Genomic DNA, 14,786 nt, shown 5'->3' with positions numbered 1-14,786 from the left:
AGAAGCATTTGAGTCATATTTGTGTACGTTTGTAATTCATAATACATTTTTAAGCATACGCAGCTGTTATTAAGCAGTTTGTGTGCTGATTCACATAATGTGTGGCTCTGTGGGGTGTTTAAAGCATGGCTTGAGCGCAGAAATTGCTCAAAACTGTGCTCCTTGGTTAAAGTCGTCTCTTTAAATCTCTGGCTTGTCTTTCACCAGCCTACGGGAAAGTGTTCCTGGTCAGAAAAATCAGCGGCCATGATAAAGGCAAACTCTACGCCATGAAGGTTTGTACTGTGTGTTATCGCACTTTTTTGCTTGTCCTTCAGTTAGTAAAACAACACACATATGCACTGAGAGCTGTGCTTCATAGTTTTAGGAATTATATCTTTTATTAATGGCCATTCTTTTAAAAGATACAGATCTATTTAAATCATTTGCAGATATCATAGCAGTAAATACTCGATTAGAATGCACTGAACACAGTTTATGTCAGATTATGCAGCTGTCAGCTATTTACTGTCACAACAGATTTTGATTAAACCACTATTTTTGAGTTGTGTTCTTTGCAGTGTTATTATTGTTAATTAAAACTAATCATTAACTGATACCATAAAAACATTTGATTTCTTTAGTATAAAATAACTAAATCTAAATAAGCTAAAACTAAAGCTTAATAAAAACTAGATAGACATGGTTTAAAAAAATAAGAAAAATGACTTACTTTTACTAAAAATAATATAATAAAAAAAAGATTTTAACAAAAGCTATAATAGTAACAGAAACTATAATAATGTATCAGTGATACAGTTGACCTTTGTTAAACCTGTAACATTCTTTATGTCACGCTATAAAATACATCAAATGTTAGATGACAGATGAAGAACTGAGGATTTTTTGTTGATGTTTTTGTCACTGTGCTCGGGTTCTTAGAATGGAAATTTACAATATCTGATAAAAAGACAAAGTGACAAGTGCACTTTTATTCACATGTGTTTTTCACCATTTCTTGAGATGGAATGTTGTAATGAAATGATGTTATGTTAGGTTTTGAAGAAAGCAGCCATCGTTCAGAAGGCAAAGACGGCTGAGCACACGAGAACAGAGCGACAGGTGCTGGAGCACATCCGCCAGTCCCCGTTTCTGGTCACCCTCCACTACGCCTTTCAGACGCAAACCAAACTGCATCTCATACTAGGTAAGACAGGATGCTGACTGTTTTATGGGTTGTTTCTGTAGGATAGTTGTGTTTAGGGCTGGGTGCTTCAACAGCATGTACCGCGTCACATGTTCATTTAATAGGACCATTTGTTGACTTTAATAGGACCAGTCTGGTTCTCCAGCATCTCAATACTTTGGTGTAAATGAGATGTCACAAGCTGTTTCCATCCAGCTGTTTTTATGCACATTTTGTGTAATGCATAAAAATGTGCTGAATGGAAACAGCAAAATGCACATCAATTCTAAAAATCTTATGTACTGAACTAAATACATTTTTATCGGCTAGGAAAACATGCGCATAATGATGAAAACACGTTTGCCATTTTTTTGTGTTTTGTAATGCATTGTATGTGAAGAAAGAGCCACAGTGGCTTCTCCTCCTGCTGCAGATCAGCGTTTTACTGATATTTGGGCCCAGTTTATCAGGAAGTGACGGTTTTCTTATCTTCGTCTCATATTTTATGTGATATTGCGCATAACTTAAATTCACAACTTTGGATGGAAACAGCTACTGTAGGATCTGTATGACTTATATATGCTTGCTTTAAGTGATGCTGCATTAATATGTAGTTTTATTTCAGATTTGTATTGACTGTTTTTACAACAGCTTTAAATATAACACATCCAATTCCAAGTGGTAGACCAGTGTTATTAATATTGACTGAAACCTAAATTAAAAATATAGGTTCATTTAAAAAAAAAAAAAAAAAAAGTAAAAATGAGTAAAAGAATGTTTCCAACGCAATGAAATAAGATGAAACACTAAAATTATCAATTGGGAATAAAAACTAAATCTGAAAAGAAACAAACTAAACAACAAAAAACAAACTTAAAAATAAATAAATATGAAAAAAAAAAAAAAAAAAACTATATAAACTATAAACTAAAATTAAAATGAAAACTTACAATATAAAAATAAAAGCTAAAATATTAAAAAAAATTAAAGTATTAAACTGTACTAGTATAAGTAATGCTAAAATAACGTTCAGCAAGACTTATTATTCATCTGTTATGAAATATATTGATGTCGGTTTCAAATAAAAATAACAAATAAATCAAATGTAATTTATTCCCTGGATGATCTAAAAATAGCCACGACTGTGTAACTGGTGTCTCTCAGTAAAGTGGTGTTTTTTGTATAATGCCATGAGTGTGTGTTTGTTTTTCGGAAGATTATGTGAGCGGAGGAGAGATGTTTACACACCTGTATCAGAGAGATCATTTCTCCGAGGATGAGGTCAGGATCTACGTGGGAGAAATTATTCTGGCCCTGGAGCACCTGCACAAGGTACCAACATCTGCTGGAGAATCTGCTGCCCACGCTTTCACTGAGAAACACACACACACACACACACACACACATGCACGCGTGAGCTGGTGTACTTCAGTGTTTTCTAAGTACTTCATCCGGTCTTGTGTTTTCAGCTCGGCATTGTGTACCGCGACATCAAGCTGGAGAACATCTTACTGGACAGTGACGGTCATGTGGTTCTCACAGACTTTGGGCTGAGTAAGGAGTTTCTGGAAGAGGAGGTGAGAAAAGAGAAACTGATATTAACTGTAGTTTGGAGAGTTTGTTTCATTGTATCCGTGTTGTGTTGTGTCATCCAGTGTGCGGTTCTCACGCTGCTCTGTTTTGTTGTGTGTAGAAAGAGAGGACGTACTCATTCTGTGGCACTATAGAGTACATGGCTCCTGAGATTATCAGAGGAAAAGCTGGCCATGGCAAGGTGAGAGCAGACAAAATCACATAACACCTCTCACAGAAGAATTGAAGATTAAAGCATTGCATATAAAATGAGCTATTTTGCATAGTGAAATTAATTTTTTTGGATAATTAAACAGTTTGCTGAATAAAATATCTGCAGTGTATCTATTTAAATTTATGAACATGATTCTCATTACTGTAATTTACTTACAATTGTTTTAGTTATATTTTGCTTCCATGCACATTAAGCTGTGACAGAAGAATGTGTTTTAATGTTGAGAAAAACAAATACAATATTATACCTTTTTTCCCCGAGTAATGACAAAAAAGATTTTTTTTCCACATTACAGTGATTAGGGCCCTATGATTTCTGCGATGCAGAAAATGCAGTCGGAATCGCGGAATCCAGTCTTAAAAACAGAATTTACTGAATAACGCGGAATGTCACGGAATTTGTCAAAGTTTGAATGAATTAATCAAACGTAGGTCATTACACTTAAATCAAACCACAATATGGACTAGTATCTGTAAATATTACGGCACAAAAATACGATTTAAATGTGAATCCTGCATGTTCTGCGTGTCTCTGTTTTAATGAATGGAGCTACGAGCGCTTTTGTTTACTACACACACTGAAGCGCACGTGACGCTCGCCGTGATTTCAGCGTCTGTCGTCTCACTAAATGAGGACATAAATACATCAACAATATCTGCTGAGAGTCACTGCATGAGCATTTGACCGTTTCATTTCTTCCATGTTTTAATTTTAATAGTAAATTCCCCTTTGTTTGCAAAAAACAAATTTGCTGAATTTTCAATAATTAAAAGATACATGAAATGAATGTTTTATCCCTTCATTTGATAACCAGAACATTTTAAATATACAACACAGAATTTCTGAGGGTAAAAAACCTTTCATTAGGCTTTTGTAAGAATAAATTTGAATAAAAAGTATGCATTCAAATAATTAAACATGATAAAATGCAAAACACAAATTTGATAACAATAAAACATAGTGAGAAACAATAAAACATTTCATAGGGCCCTAAACATGTCATTTTTGTTAAACCGTTATTAAATTGATGTGAAATTGTATTACAATTGAAATTTTATAGTAAGTTTCATGATTTTAATTAATTAAAATCCATTAAATTAATTAAAACTCCATTAAAAAGTAGTTGAGAAAAATTAAAACTGGAAAAAACTGAATTTGGAAAAAAAATAAAATGGATTTCATAGGTGTTGTGTGATGACAGCAATAAGAATTTGTGGTCAAATTTAAGAAAATTTGTGGTCAAACAATAAAATCTGTGTAACACGATATTAAAAGTGTGACCCTGGACCACAAAACCAGTCATAAGGTCAGTTTTTTGATTTATACATCACCTGAAGGCTGAATAAATAAGCTTTCCATTGACGTATGGTTAGGACGATATTTGGCTGAGATAAAACTATTTGAAAATCTGCAATCTAAGGGTCTGCTGAGAAAATTGCCTTTAAAATTGTCCAAATGAAGTTTATAGCAATGCATAATACTAACTAAAAAATAAGTTTTAATATGTTTACAGTAATGAATTTTGGCATAAAAGAAAAATCGATCATTCTGATCCATACAGTGTATTGTTGGCAATTGCTACAAATATGCTCATGCTGCTTATGACTGGTTGTGTGATGCAGGGCCACATAAGTGTTCTGAGTTTGACACACCACAGAAAAAAGTGCTATTAACTACCTATCCAAATTTGAATGATGAAAAATGGCAAGTAAATAAAATAAGGAATCAAAATCTTGAAAAAAAACAAGCAGTATTCTCTTCTCTCAAACACTTGGGGCGTGTCCGCTGGCGGCACGGAAACCACGCCCACCATCCTCGGTGGCTCCATTGCCTCATTGAGTCATGATTTTAGCCCCACCCAAAAAATCCTAAACACAAAAACTCCACAATCAAATACTACATAGTTTACAGTCTTTGTAACACATTTCAGCAGTGCATTTCTAATATTTATAATGTGTTTAGAAACAATTCTCAGAATTGACATCTCATAGCCTTTAATACTTTTGATTTTCATAAAAAAAGGACCCAGGCACATTTTTAACCCTATTCAGATGGTTATTGTTTATTATGTAAATGTCTGTAAAATACGTTTGCATGACACCTTTCTGTTTTTAATCTCAAAAATGGTGACTGTCATTTTAAAAATGTGGAAAATAGCAGAGATATGTTAACGCTCTCTTATTTGCGTAAGGTAAACATCTGACAGGGCATCTGTTCACCTAGTAAAATGATTAGTTGTGTAAGCTAATCAAAAGTTTACATGGTTTTGCTCTCTTTTTTTCTTTTTTGACAGCTCCCACTCACTTTATTGCAGTGGTGACATAATATTATTCTTGTAAACAGTTTTCAGCATTTCATTAATAAAAGTGCATGCATTTGAGATGCTCGCACGTTATCGCGCAGTATCAGTTGGCATACGGTGTATGGCGGTGGCTAAAAAAGATTTTCAGAACAACTTTTGGATCGAGTCTTTCTTGTAACTCAGCGATGTGGATTCGTACAGCAGTTTAATTAGCGCAAGATCATGGCGTCAGAAACAGTCGGTAATTCAGGTGGAATTTTTTCTGCAGGTGGTGGGAGAAAAACACCAACATTTTGAAGTTGGACAGCAATAAAGTCACAAACCAGTCCCTGTAATGTTGAAATTAGCATACGCCCCCATGAGAAACAATTAGCGTCTGAATAGGGCTTTTGACAGGATGCTGTGAGATTGAGCAGATTGTGATGAGCGGTGATTAGGCGTGACGTGTGTCGTATCGGTGATGTTCGCTCCGTCTTGTCTGCAGGCGGTGGACTGGTGGAGTTTGGGGATTCTGATGTTCGAGCTGTTGACGGGAGCGTCTCCGTTCACTCTGGAGGGGGAGAGGAATTCCCAGAGCGAGGTGTCCAAGTGAGTCTGATGCTGTTTTCCCACAGCACTCACACTCACAACAGCTGCTGTTGCCACTGCATCACGTGAGTTGTTTCCTGTCTCTTGCAGACGCATCCTGCGCTGCGAGCCTCCGTTCCCCTCCGTCATCGGACCCTTGGCTCAGGATCTCCTGCGAAAGTTACTGGTCAAAGACCCTCATAAGAGGCTGGGCTCTGGTCCCCGAGGAGCCGAGGACATCAAGTCCCACCCCTTCTTCAAGGTTTTCTTTTCATTCCTCCATCTTTCTCTTTGCTTTTCAGCTGCATTTGTTCCGCACATTTTTTGGCGGCCAAAAATTAACCTTGACCCCCACCGAAACAGTTTTACAAGGGCCTAAATCTCTGACCAGAACCGTGACTTTAATTAGCGCTTGACAGATGGCACATTTGTAAGCACATGTCTGTTTTGTGTACACAACATCAGCTATAACAGATTGTAAAAATGTATTGTATAGATTGTTTTTACTTCAGCAAAGTCATTCATTTTTGTCCATTAATTTTTAGTCCGCTAGAAAAAAAAAACAAATTAACAACAACAGCAACAAAAACCTGTAGGAACATTTTGCTAAATATATGCACTGTATTAAGTATTATAATTTTCTTAACCTGTATGTGACTCTGGAGCACAAAACCAGTCGGGCACAGGTATATTTGTAGCAATAGCCAAAAATACATAGTATGGGTCAAAATGATCCATTTTTCTTTTATGCCAAAAGTCATTAGGATATGAAGTAAAGATCATGTTCCATGAAGATATTTTGTAACTTTCCTACCGTAAATATATCAAAACTTAATTTTTGATTAGTAATATGCATTGCATAAGTTCAGGAACTTCATTTGTAGGGTTGGGTATCGCAAATCGATTCCGATTCCAGAATCGGATGCTTATTGTCAGGAATCGGACACTTCTTGTAAAATTTAAATTTTGATTCCGCCTGTTGATTCCTGTATGCGGTTCTTTTTTTTTTTTCATCTGTGAGGACCCGACCTAGCGATCTGCCAGGATCTTGCTCGCTAATCTAAGCGCATAGCGCTCCAGAGTATGGCTGCACTTGTGATCAGAGGTCAAAAAAGCACAGTAGCCTATAATATTTGTGATAAGCTAAACATGTTGCAATAGAGGTGTCACCACCAATATGACAAAGCATTTTAATTTAACAGATCGTTAAAGGTCACAAACACGATTCAAATACCAATGTGATTCTGTTCACATCTGTTTGATTCCTCAAACTTTCTTCCGTGCAACGAACGATCAGACCAGTGTGATCTGAACATTCAAATCTCCTAAAGAGAGACACTGTCATGTGTATGAATGAAACTGTTTCACAGTCTTTTCAACCACACAGGTTATTATTTCTGTTACAAACATTCAGATAATCACAGAAGTACTGGGATAAAAGTTCATAGTCCGGATATAAACTCTGATATGTATGATAGAGATCAGAACAGAGTAAATCATCCTTTTGAAAGTTTATTTGACATTCCAAATAATGTTAAAGATTGTATACAGTGTAACTTTTTAATTTAATAACATAATTGATTATTGAAAATAAACAATAATGTATGGTAATCAAAATTTGTTTTCATGACAGATTTATTCAAACATATATTAATGGTAACACTTTACAAAAAGGTTGTGTGTGTTAACTGTTTAGTGCATTAACGAACATGACCCAGCAGTGAGCGATACATTTGTTACAGTATTTATTGATCTTGCTTAATGTATGTTGGAGTCAACATTAGCTACAATTAACAAATGCTTAGAAGTAAATTTCATTGTTAGTTTATTTTAATTAATGTAGTTAACTAATGATCTTATTGTAAAATGTTCCCACGTTCATTCCAGTTTGTGTGTTTTGGTAAAAACATTATTTTGGTGCTTCGCTGCTCTTGATCATTTCTCCATCCCTGTCATTTCTGCTTCTCTCCAGTGTTTGAACTTGTTTTACTTCTGTGATGTTTTGAAAAAGTGTAGGACATGTTTGATTTTATTCATTGGGAGCTGATAGGATTGTGAATAGCAGCTTTTATACGACAGCTGCTTATAGGGGTCGAAAAACGAGAGGGTTTGGTGATGTCTAAAAAGAATCTTTCAGGGACGGATCAAGTTATTGAATTTCAGTGAATGATTATAAAGATAAACAGTAATAGATAAACTTTAAAGGGGTCATTTTTCCTTTCATTTCCGTTCATTCAGTTTGTCCTGAAGGTCACTTAATTTGTTATCAAGACAACTTAATTTGTTATTTCTTATTAAAAACAGACATAATTTAGTTTTTATTTTGTGACTATTTTTATGTCTTCCTCTTTCTGACTCCTGTACATTTACATGCTCAAATGGCCTGTTCATTTCTATATAAATGCCTTCTGCTATAACTGGTTTGACCATTTTACTTGAATGAATGAATAGCGATGCACATGTATGGCTTTCAGGTTTCTCAGGCGTTGATTAGCGTCATCTGCGTCGCTCCATCCTTCGAAAAAGTGTTTCTACATTGTGACAGTTTTAAAGTCCGCATTAATGTAGTCTGTTAATGCAGATTAATTCCTGGATTTGTGAATGTATGTAGGTAATGGATATGAATATATCGAGTCCTATCCATTTTTTTTCTCATTCAGAAATGGTTTGTTTTAGAAATATTTACATTTACATGTTGTTATTTGGCAGACGCTTTTATCCAAAGCAACTTACAAATGAGCACAATAGAAGCAATCAAAATCATCAAACGCAGTAAATATGTCACCATACAGTGATGAAGTGTCACAAAATGCCGTTTGTGAAGACTGAGAGTTAGTGTTGTATGTGTTAATTAATAAAAAGAAAATCACAGATTTGCTGCAGTAAATGCTTTTCTTTTGTAACTGTGAAAGCTACTGTGTTTTCAGTGTTCATCAAACTCTTTGATATTTATTTTTGTTCAGTTTTATTTTCTCAGATATGAAATTTAAGCTCAGAGTGAGTTTTAGTTTCACAACCAAAAGTGTCCAATTATTCAGTGTACATTGTGAACAGCATATCTATTGTTTCATCATTTGAAAGCATTTTAAAAATAATCGATATATTTGTTTTGTTTTAAGTGGCTTAAGTGTCCATGTGTTGGGCTCACTGTGGCACATCTGATCTGATCTGATCTGATCTCTCCAGGGTTTAAACTGGTCTGACTTGGCAGAGAAGAAGGTTCAGAGTCCATTCCGACCAGAGCTACGTAATGAGTTGGATGTGGGTAACTTTGCGGAGGAGTTTACAGGAATGGAGCCGGTCTATTCCCCAGCCAGCACGCCGCCTAGTACAGACCGTCTGTTTCAGGTATTCGCACACACAAACAACCTGCCCTGTGTCCCTTTCATGGAGACAAACACGTGCATACAGTACATTACATCCCGCTTCCTGCCACAGACCTCCATTATTAATATCAGCAGATAGTGTCAGTTCACACGTGCTTACACAAACACCGCACGGCTTTGTAACGTAATACCTGGTCAGCCCGATCGAGTCACACACACACACACACACACACACACACACACACACACACACACACACACACACTTCAATCCAACAACCTCTCTGTCATGTACAGCCTGTTACATGATGTTTTTATACAGCTTTTACACTTTCTTGTTAAAAAAAAACAAAAAAAAAAACAACCTTATCTGGCTAAAACAGACCAGTCTAACCAGCTATGCACCAGCCTAACTAGTCTGGAAGACCAGGTAGACCAGCCTAAAGAAAGAATTCAACCAAAAATGCTGATTACATTCATGCCATTTCAAATCCACATAAATTAGTTTCTTTTATGGAGCATTTTTTAAGGCATAAAATATTTCTTGCTAAGCTAGCTACTTGTTTACACAGTTATTTCAGCCGGTAATGTAATTTTACTGTTGTCAGAATAAACGCTGTAATGATTCTGTCTTCTCTTGCTTTCAGGGATACTCTTTTGTGGCTCCTTCTATCTTATTCAATAAGAACGTGGTGATGGCGGATGTTCTGGACGCTCATGTCAATGTCGACAGGCCCGGTTCTGCTACGGTCCAGCGTAGCGCTATGCTAAAGGTACACAGCACCTCTGACCTCCAAAAAAAAAAAAAAAAAAAAAAAAAATATATATATATATATATATATATATAATTACGTTACACAGATTAAAGAGCATGTGTGTTGTTTTTTTTTTTTTTTTTTAGGAATCTCAGTTTTTCCAGCACTATGAGCTGTGCCTGCAGGGGGCTCCACTGGGCGAGGGCAGTTTCTCTGTCTGCAGGAAGTGCAGACACAGGCAGAGCGGCCAGGAGTACGCTGTAAAAATCGTCAGCAGAAGGTACAGACAGAGTTGTTCATTGCAAAATCACTTTAAAAATCACATATGTGTCAATACTTGAGGTTTCAAAGTCATTTGTGGTTTTTCACAAATGAATTAAAATATAAGTATTAAGTATTAAATTAAGATTTTTGTAATAAAATGTCCAAAAACCACTTGCACAGTGCAAAACTATGGTAATGTAATTAAATACAGTATGTGCTGCACAAAAACTTTTAGTCATACTTGCAAATACGGTGGGTTCGTTCAGATTTACTTTTAGAACCACTGTTTTACACATGTAAAAATGCGCATCATTAACCCGCCAAATCATGACAAATAGTCACATATCAGTAAAAGGCTAATATTGAATCAAATTTCATGTTCTTTGCAGATAATTCATTGCAATGACATAAAATACTGTTATTAAATGTACAGGTAAGTTAATAAAAAAGTAATACGTTACCTCATGCGTGAGCATGATTTGTGAAAACGACAGCTCCCAACGCTCCATGCTCCGTCATTGCGTCATCGAGCTTCGCCTTACAACTTACATATTGTGCCTTTTAGAGAAAACTAGTAACATGATATTCTGAAAATTGATGCACACTTTTATTAGAAAATTCATAAAAACAAACTTTGATTAAAAATGTATGTTTTTAATAAAAGAGTTTGGGAAATTATTCAAAAAACTAAAATAAAACAAATGCAAGGCCACTTTAATGCAATAAGAAGAATATTTTTTGAACTTCAAGGTAAAACAAATGTATTAAAATTAACATTTAAATGTAGTTTTCTCATTTTAGTTGAACATTACTGTTTGCTGTAAATTCTGAAGCGAATACCTGTTCAGACTGTTTTTAGAGCAGTGCAGTGACCCTGAGACTGTGTTTCCTTCACCATTATTCAGCAGCAGCAGAGAGAGAAAAAGAAGAGCAGACGTGTTTGAGTTGTGCGACTACATTCCAATTTGAATGTAATTAGAGACTGGAATGCAGTGAAGTAATAAATCAGCAGTAATTTCATTATTGTATGTTAGTGGTCACTTCAGACAGTTATCTAGTCAGAAAGTGCCTTTAAATGACTGTTAATGGTGTGGGATTGTTCGTATGTAATTGCACAGAAGAAATTCTCATGAAAAATTCAGCCTAATCCACAGCACATGCACACACACTAATTTGTTCTAAAACCTTGTTTGTAAAATGTCCATATTGTGATTTCTCACACAGTTGTGGATATGCACAATAAATACTTGAGGTAACAGCTGAACTTGGACACTGTGAAAGTCATTAGTTCTGTTAATATCCAATTCAAAATGCACTATTACTGTTATGCGTATTGTTAAAATGGCAAATGTCAGGAATCCTGTGGCAAACTCTGGCCTGGAAAGCAGCACATGATAATTGACAGTAGCACAGTATTAATCGTATTTTTTGGATGTAATGATGTTTGCAGTTCTTTGTGCATCATTTTTCTGGTTAGTTTACTGACAAATACAATTTCCCTTCCCCTTAGAACAGGGCCATTACGTGTCAAATCAACCAAATTTTAAAAACTTCCTCGGCTCACATTTTTGGTTTTGCTAATGTTTTTCTGATGAAAAATAGGCATGCATAGTGATGAAAGCCAAAATATTAAAAGTTGAGGCTGAATATTTACTGAGTAATCCACTATTTTGTAGAGGGAGGTCAAAATGCTGATTTTTAAAATCAAGTTACGGGGGTAAAAATGACTTGAGAAAGATGGCAGCATCATCATGTTATTTGTACACAGAGATTGGTAGTTCTGTTAGTGAAATCTGTTGACTTGAGTAATCTTTGTTGCATTATTTGCCAATGGTGACCAAAAATGGGGAAACAGCACTTTTAAAGTTTTTTTTCTTCAAAGTTTGCATGCCTGTAACTCAAGATGTATTAAAGATATCTTAATGTACTTTTAGAGTCGTAACACACTTTTCCTTTGGCATGTTCATTTTTTAAGGCCCTGTAAGGTTTGGTTCCAGTGATATTGGAATTTCAATAGGCTCCACAAGTAATCGTTTAAATGTCCACATGTTCAGTGGTCAAAAACCAAATGTGAGATAGAGATGTGTCTCATTTCCTTCTGTCAAGAGAACTGCATTGAACATACCAGTCTGAGTGCCATAAATATTCTTTTTTCGAAATTTGCGTGCCTGTGATTTTAGATTCTAGTTCTTAATGAACTTTTCTTTAAGAATCTTAATTTTCAAGGCCCTGCATCATTCAGTCCCAGAGATACGGGGATCTCAATGAGGCTCTGTGTCCAGATTGTTGAATATTACCCATTTTCAGTGGCTGAAAACCAAATGTCATCACTATACATGTCTGTCTTTCTTCAGAAAAAAATATTAGCAAAAATGAGCCGGGGACCTCTGGCACCAGCCATGAGACATTATTTTTTCTAACAGCGCTTTAGTCTCGGCACTAGAGGTGTTTGATATTGACCAAAAACAGAAAACGGTACCTTGATATTCTCTGGGATTTTGCCAGTAACTGTTAGACAGGATTTTTCTGAGTGTGTTTTTGTGCTGATACTCAGGGGCGACGTACTGTATCTTCCCCAAAATTGTTTACCTTTTTAGGATGATTGTTTTTTCTACCTTTACTAGATGTATGCATCATCTTTTGTCAAATTTCTACATTTAATCAATAAGTTCAGTTAGAATAACAAGACATTTATAGGGCTTTTATTTATAAAATCCACTTTTTTGGTGGTACAGCTACATCTGCAGTGGATTTACATGCATTTACACAGCTGTTTAAAGGAGAAGTTCACTTCCATGACCACAATTTACAAATAATGTACTTACCCCCTTGTCATCCAAGATGTTCATGTCTTTCTGTCTTCAATCGTAAAGAAATTGTTTTTTGAGGAAAACATTTCTGCGTTTTTTTCCATATAATGGACTGATATGGTGCCCCGATTTTGAACTTCCAAACTGTAGTTTAAATGCAGCTTCAAAGGCTCTAAACGATCCCAGCCGAGGAAGAAGTGTCTTATCTAGAGAAACTATCGCTCATTTTTTTCGGAAAGTAAAAATTTGTTTACTTTTTAAACACAAAAGCTGGTGTAGCACAGGCTCTGGGATGCGCGTCCACGACGCTACGAATCATTGTCAAGTTCATTGTCTGTGTACTCCGGCTCAAAAAGGTAAAGAATGGTGAAAAACTCCATCTTATTTTTCTCCTACAACTTTTCTTTTTGTTTGTAAACAGCGTTTGACTTACTTGCACTTCCTTAGTCTTAGCGCGTTCGCTTTGTAAACACTGGGTCTGTAGTTCAGCATGACATTTCGATGTGATTCAATAGTACGTAGCGTCATGGACGCGCATAGCACTAGAGAATAGCAACATGGCGGCGCAGTGGCTTCACTTCTGTGACGTCATGAGCAATCCAGTTCTCTATTACAGATCAGTGATTTGCACTGCAATTACAGTCACATGCATAATACATAAAGTTCGAATATAAAAAAAAAGAAATTATTTTAAAAATGAAATATGAAACAAAAACTGCCAGTAGATTGTGACAAATCATTGTTTAATAAGCAAGTCATTGAATCATTCTTTCAACCAACTTGTCAAGTATTTGTCTTTGTAAGTGGGTTATTGAATCATTCACTCAAACGCAGATTTGTTCAGTAATGAAACAGCCGTGAGATGAGCGGTTGTTGGCTTTCTGTCTGTGTTCTAATAGGCTATATCATGGAGTGAATGCACATACTCTGAATGCTTGTTTTTGTTTGGTTTTTGCAAACCTACCTGGTAATGTCATTAAACAGCAGTTACGACTTTACCATAGGTGAAGCATTTTTCTCAGCCGTACTGAGAGTCTTTGTGCCGTTGTAGGATGGAGGCCATGACTCAGAAAGAGATCGCAGCACTGCGCCAGTGTGAATCTCACCCCAACATCGTCACGCTGCACGAGGTCTACACCGATCAGGTACGCCCTACTGCTCGCACATAAAATAAAGACATTCTGCTGTTTGAAGCAAAAAAAGGACTTTATTTAAGAATCATGTGTATTCATGCATACGGTCCTGCTCACAAATACGGCTTTGTTTAAATACCCCGTCCCTGTATATTACTTCTTTCATGTTCTGTGTTCTGTCTCTGGCAGTATCATACGTATCTGGTGATGGAGCTGTTGCGTGGTGGAGAGCTGCTGGAGCGAATACGGAAAAAGAAGATGTTTGCAGAATGGGAGGCCAGTCAGCTGATGAAGAGCCTGGTGTCTGCGGTCAGCTACATGCACGAGGCTGGAGTCGTGCACCGAGACCTCAAACCAGAGGTACAGAGACACAGACACTACGGAAAAGAATTACAGATGTAATGGGTTATTTTGTAGGGCTGAGCAGTGTGTCAGTCATGTTTGCACAGTAAATGTAAAATCTAGTTAGATTATGATGGATAGATGGAACAAATCAGCATGAAAGGACAGCCGGAGGAATATGTTTACTTGATGTATTGTAATGTGTCATGATATTTTCATTTGTAACTTTGATGGAATACCTTGAAAAATAGAGTTTTTCAATACCACAGGGAAACGCAGAGTATCAGTGTTTTGAGAATCAAAATGTGTTTGTTTG

General features: G+C 36.1%; 1 protein-coding gene across 1 annotated transcript in view; it reads left to right on the top strand.

Annotated features, from left to right (window-relative positions):
- rps6ka4 (ribosomal protein S6 kinase, polypeptide 4) overlaps window positions 1-14,786 on the top strand; it is a 28,163-nt gene that overhangs the window by 2,720 nt on the left and 10,657 nt on the right. Inside the window, exons 3-14 of the mRNA XM_051110509.1 lie at window positions 208-275; window positions 1,036-1,186; window positions 2,382-2,497; window positions 2,635-2,742; window positions 2,859-2,939; window positions 5,759-5,862; window positions 5,953-6,103; window positions 9,028-9,189; window positions 9,814-9,939; window positions 10,068-10,201; window positions 14,047-14,140; window positions 14,318-14,488. Of these exons, the coding sequence (XP_050966466.1) occupies window positions 208-275; window positions 1,036-1,186; window positions 2,382-2,497; window positions 2,635-2,742; window positions 2,859-2,939; window positions 5,759-5,862; window positions 5,953-6,103; window positions 9,028-9,189; window positions 9,814-9,939; window positions 10,068-10,201; window positions 14,047-14,140; window positions 14,318-14,488 (1,466 nt within the window). The remainder of the gene's footprint in view (window positions 1-207; window positions 276-1,035; window positions 1,187-2,381; window positions 2,498-2,634; window positions 2,743-2,858; window positions 2,940-5,758; window positions 5,863-5,952; window positions 6,104-9,027; window positions 9,190-9,813; window positions 9,940-10,067; window positions 10,202-14,046; window positions 14,141-14,317; window positions 14,489-14,786) is intronic.

The sequence above is a fragment of the Labeo rohita genome, chromosome 5 (genome assembly GCF_022985175.1).
Source record: "Labeo rohita strain BAU-BD-2019 chromosome 5, IGBB_LRoh.1.0, whole genome shotgun sequence".
NCBI lineage: Eukaryota > Metazoa > Chordata > Actinopteri > Cypriniformes > Cyprinidae > Labeo > Labeo rohita.
Note: the sequence above shows the minus strand (reverse complement) of the source record. Positions and strands in the feature narration are given on the sequence as shown.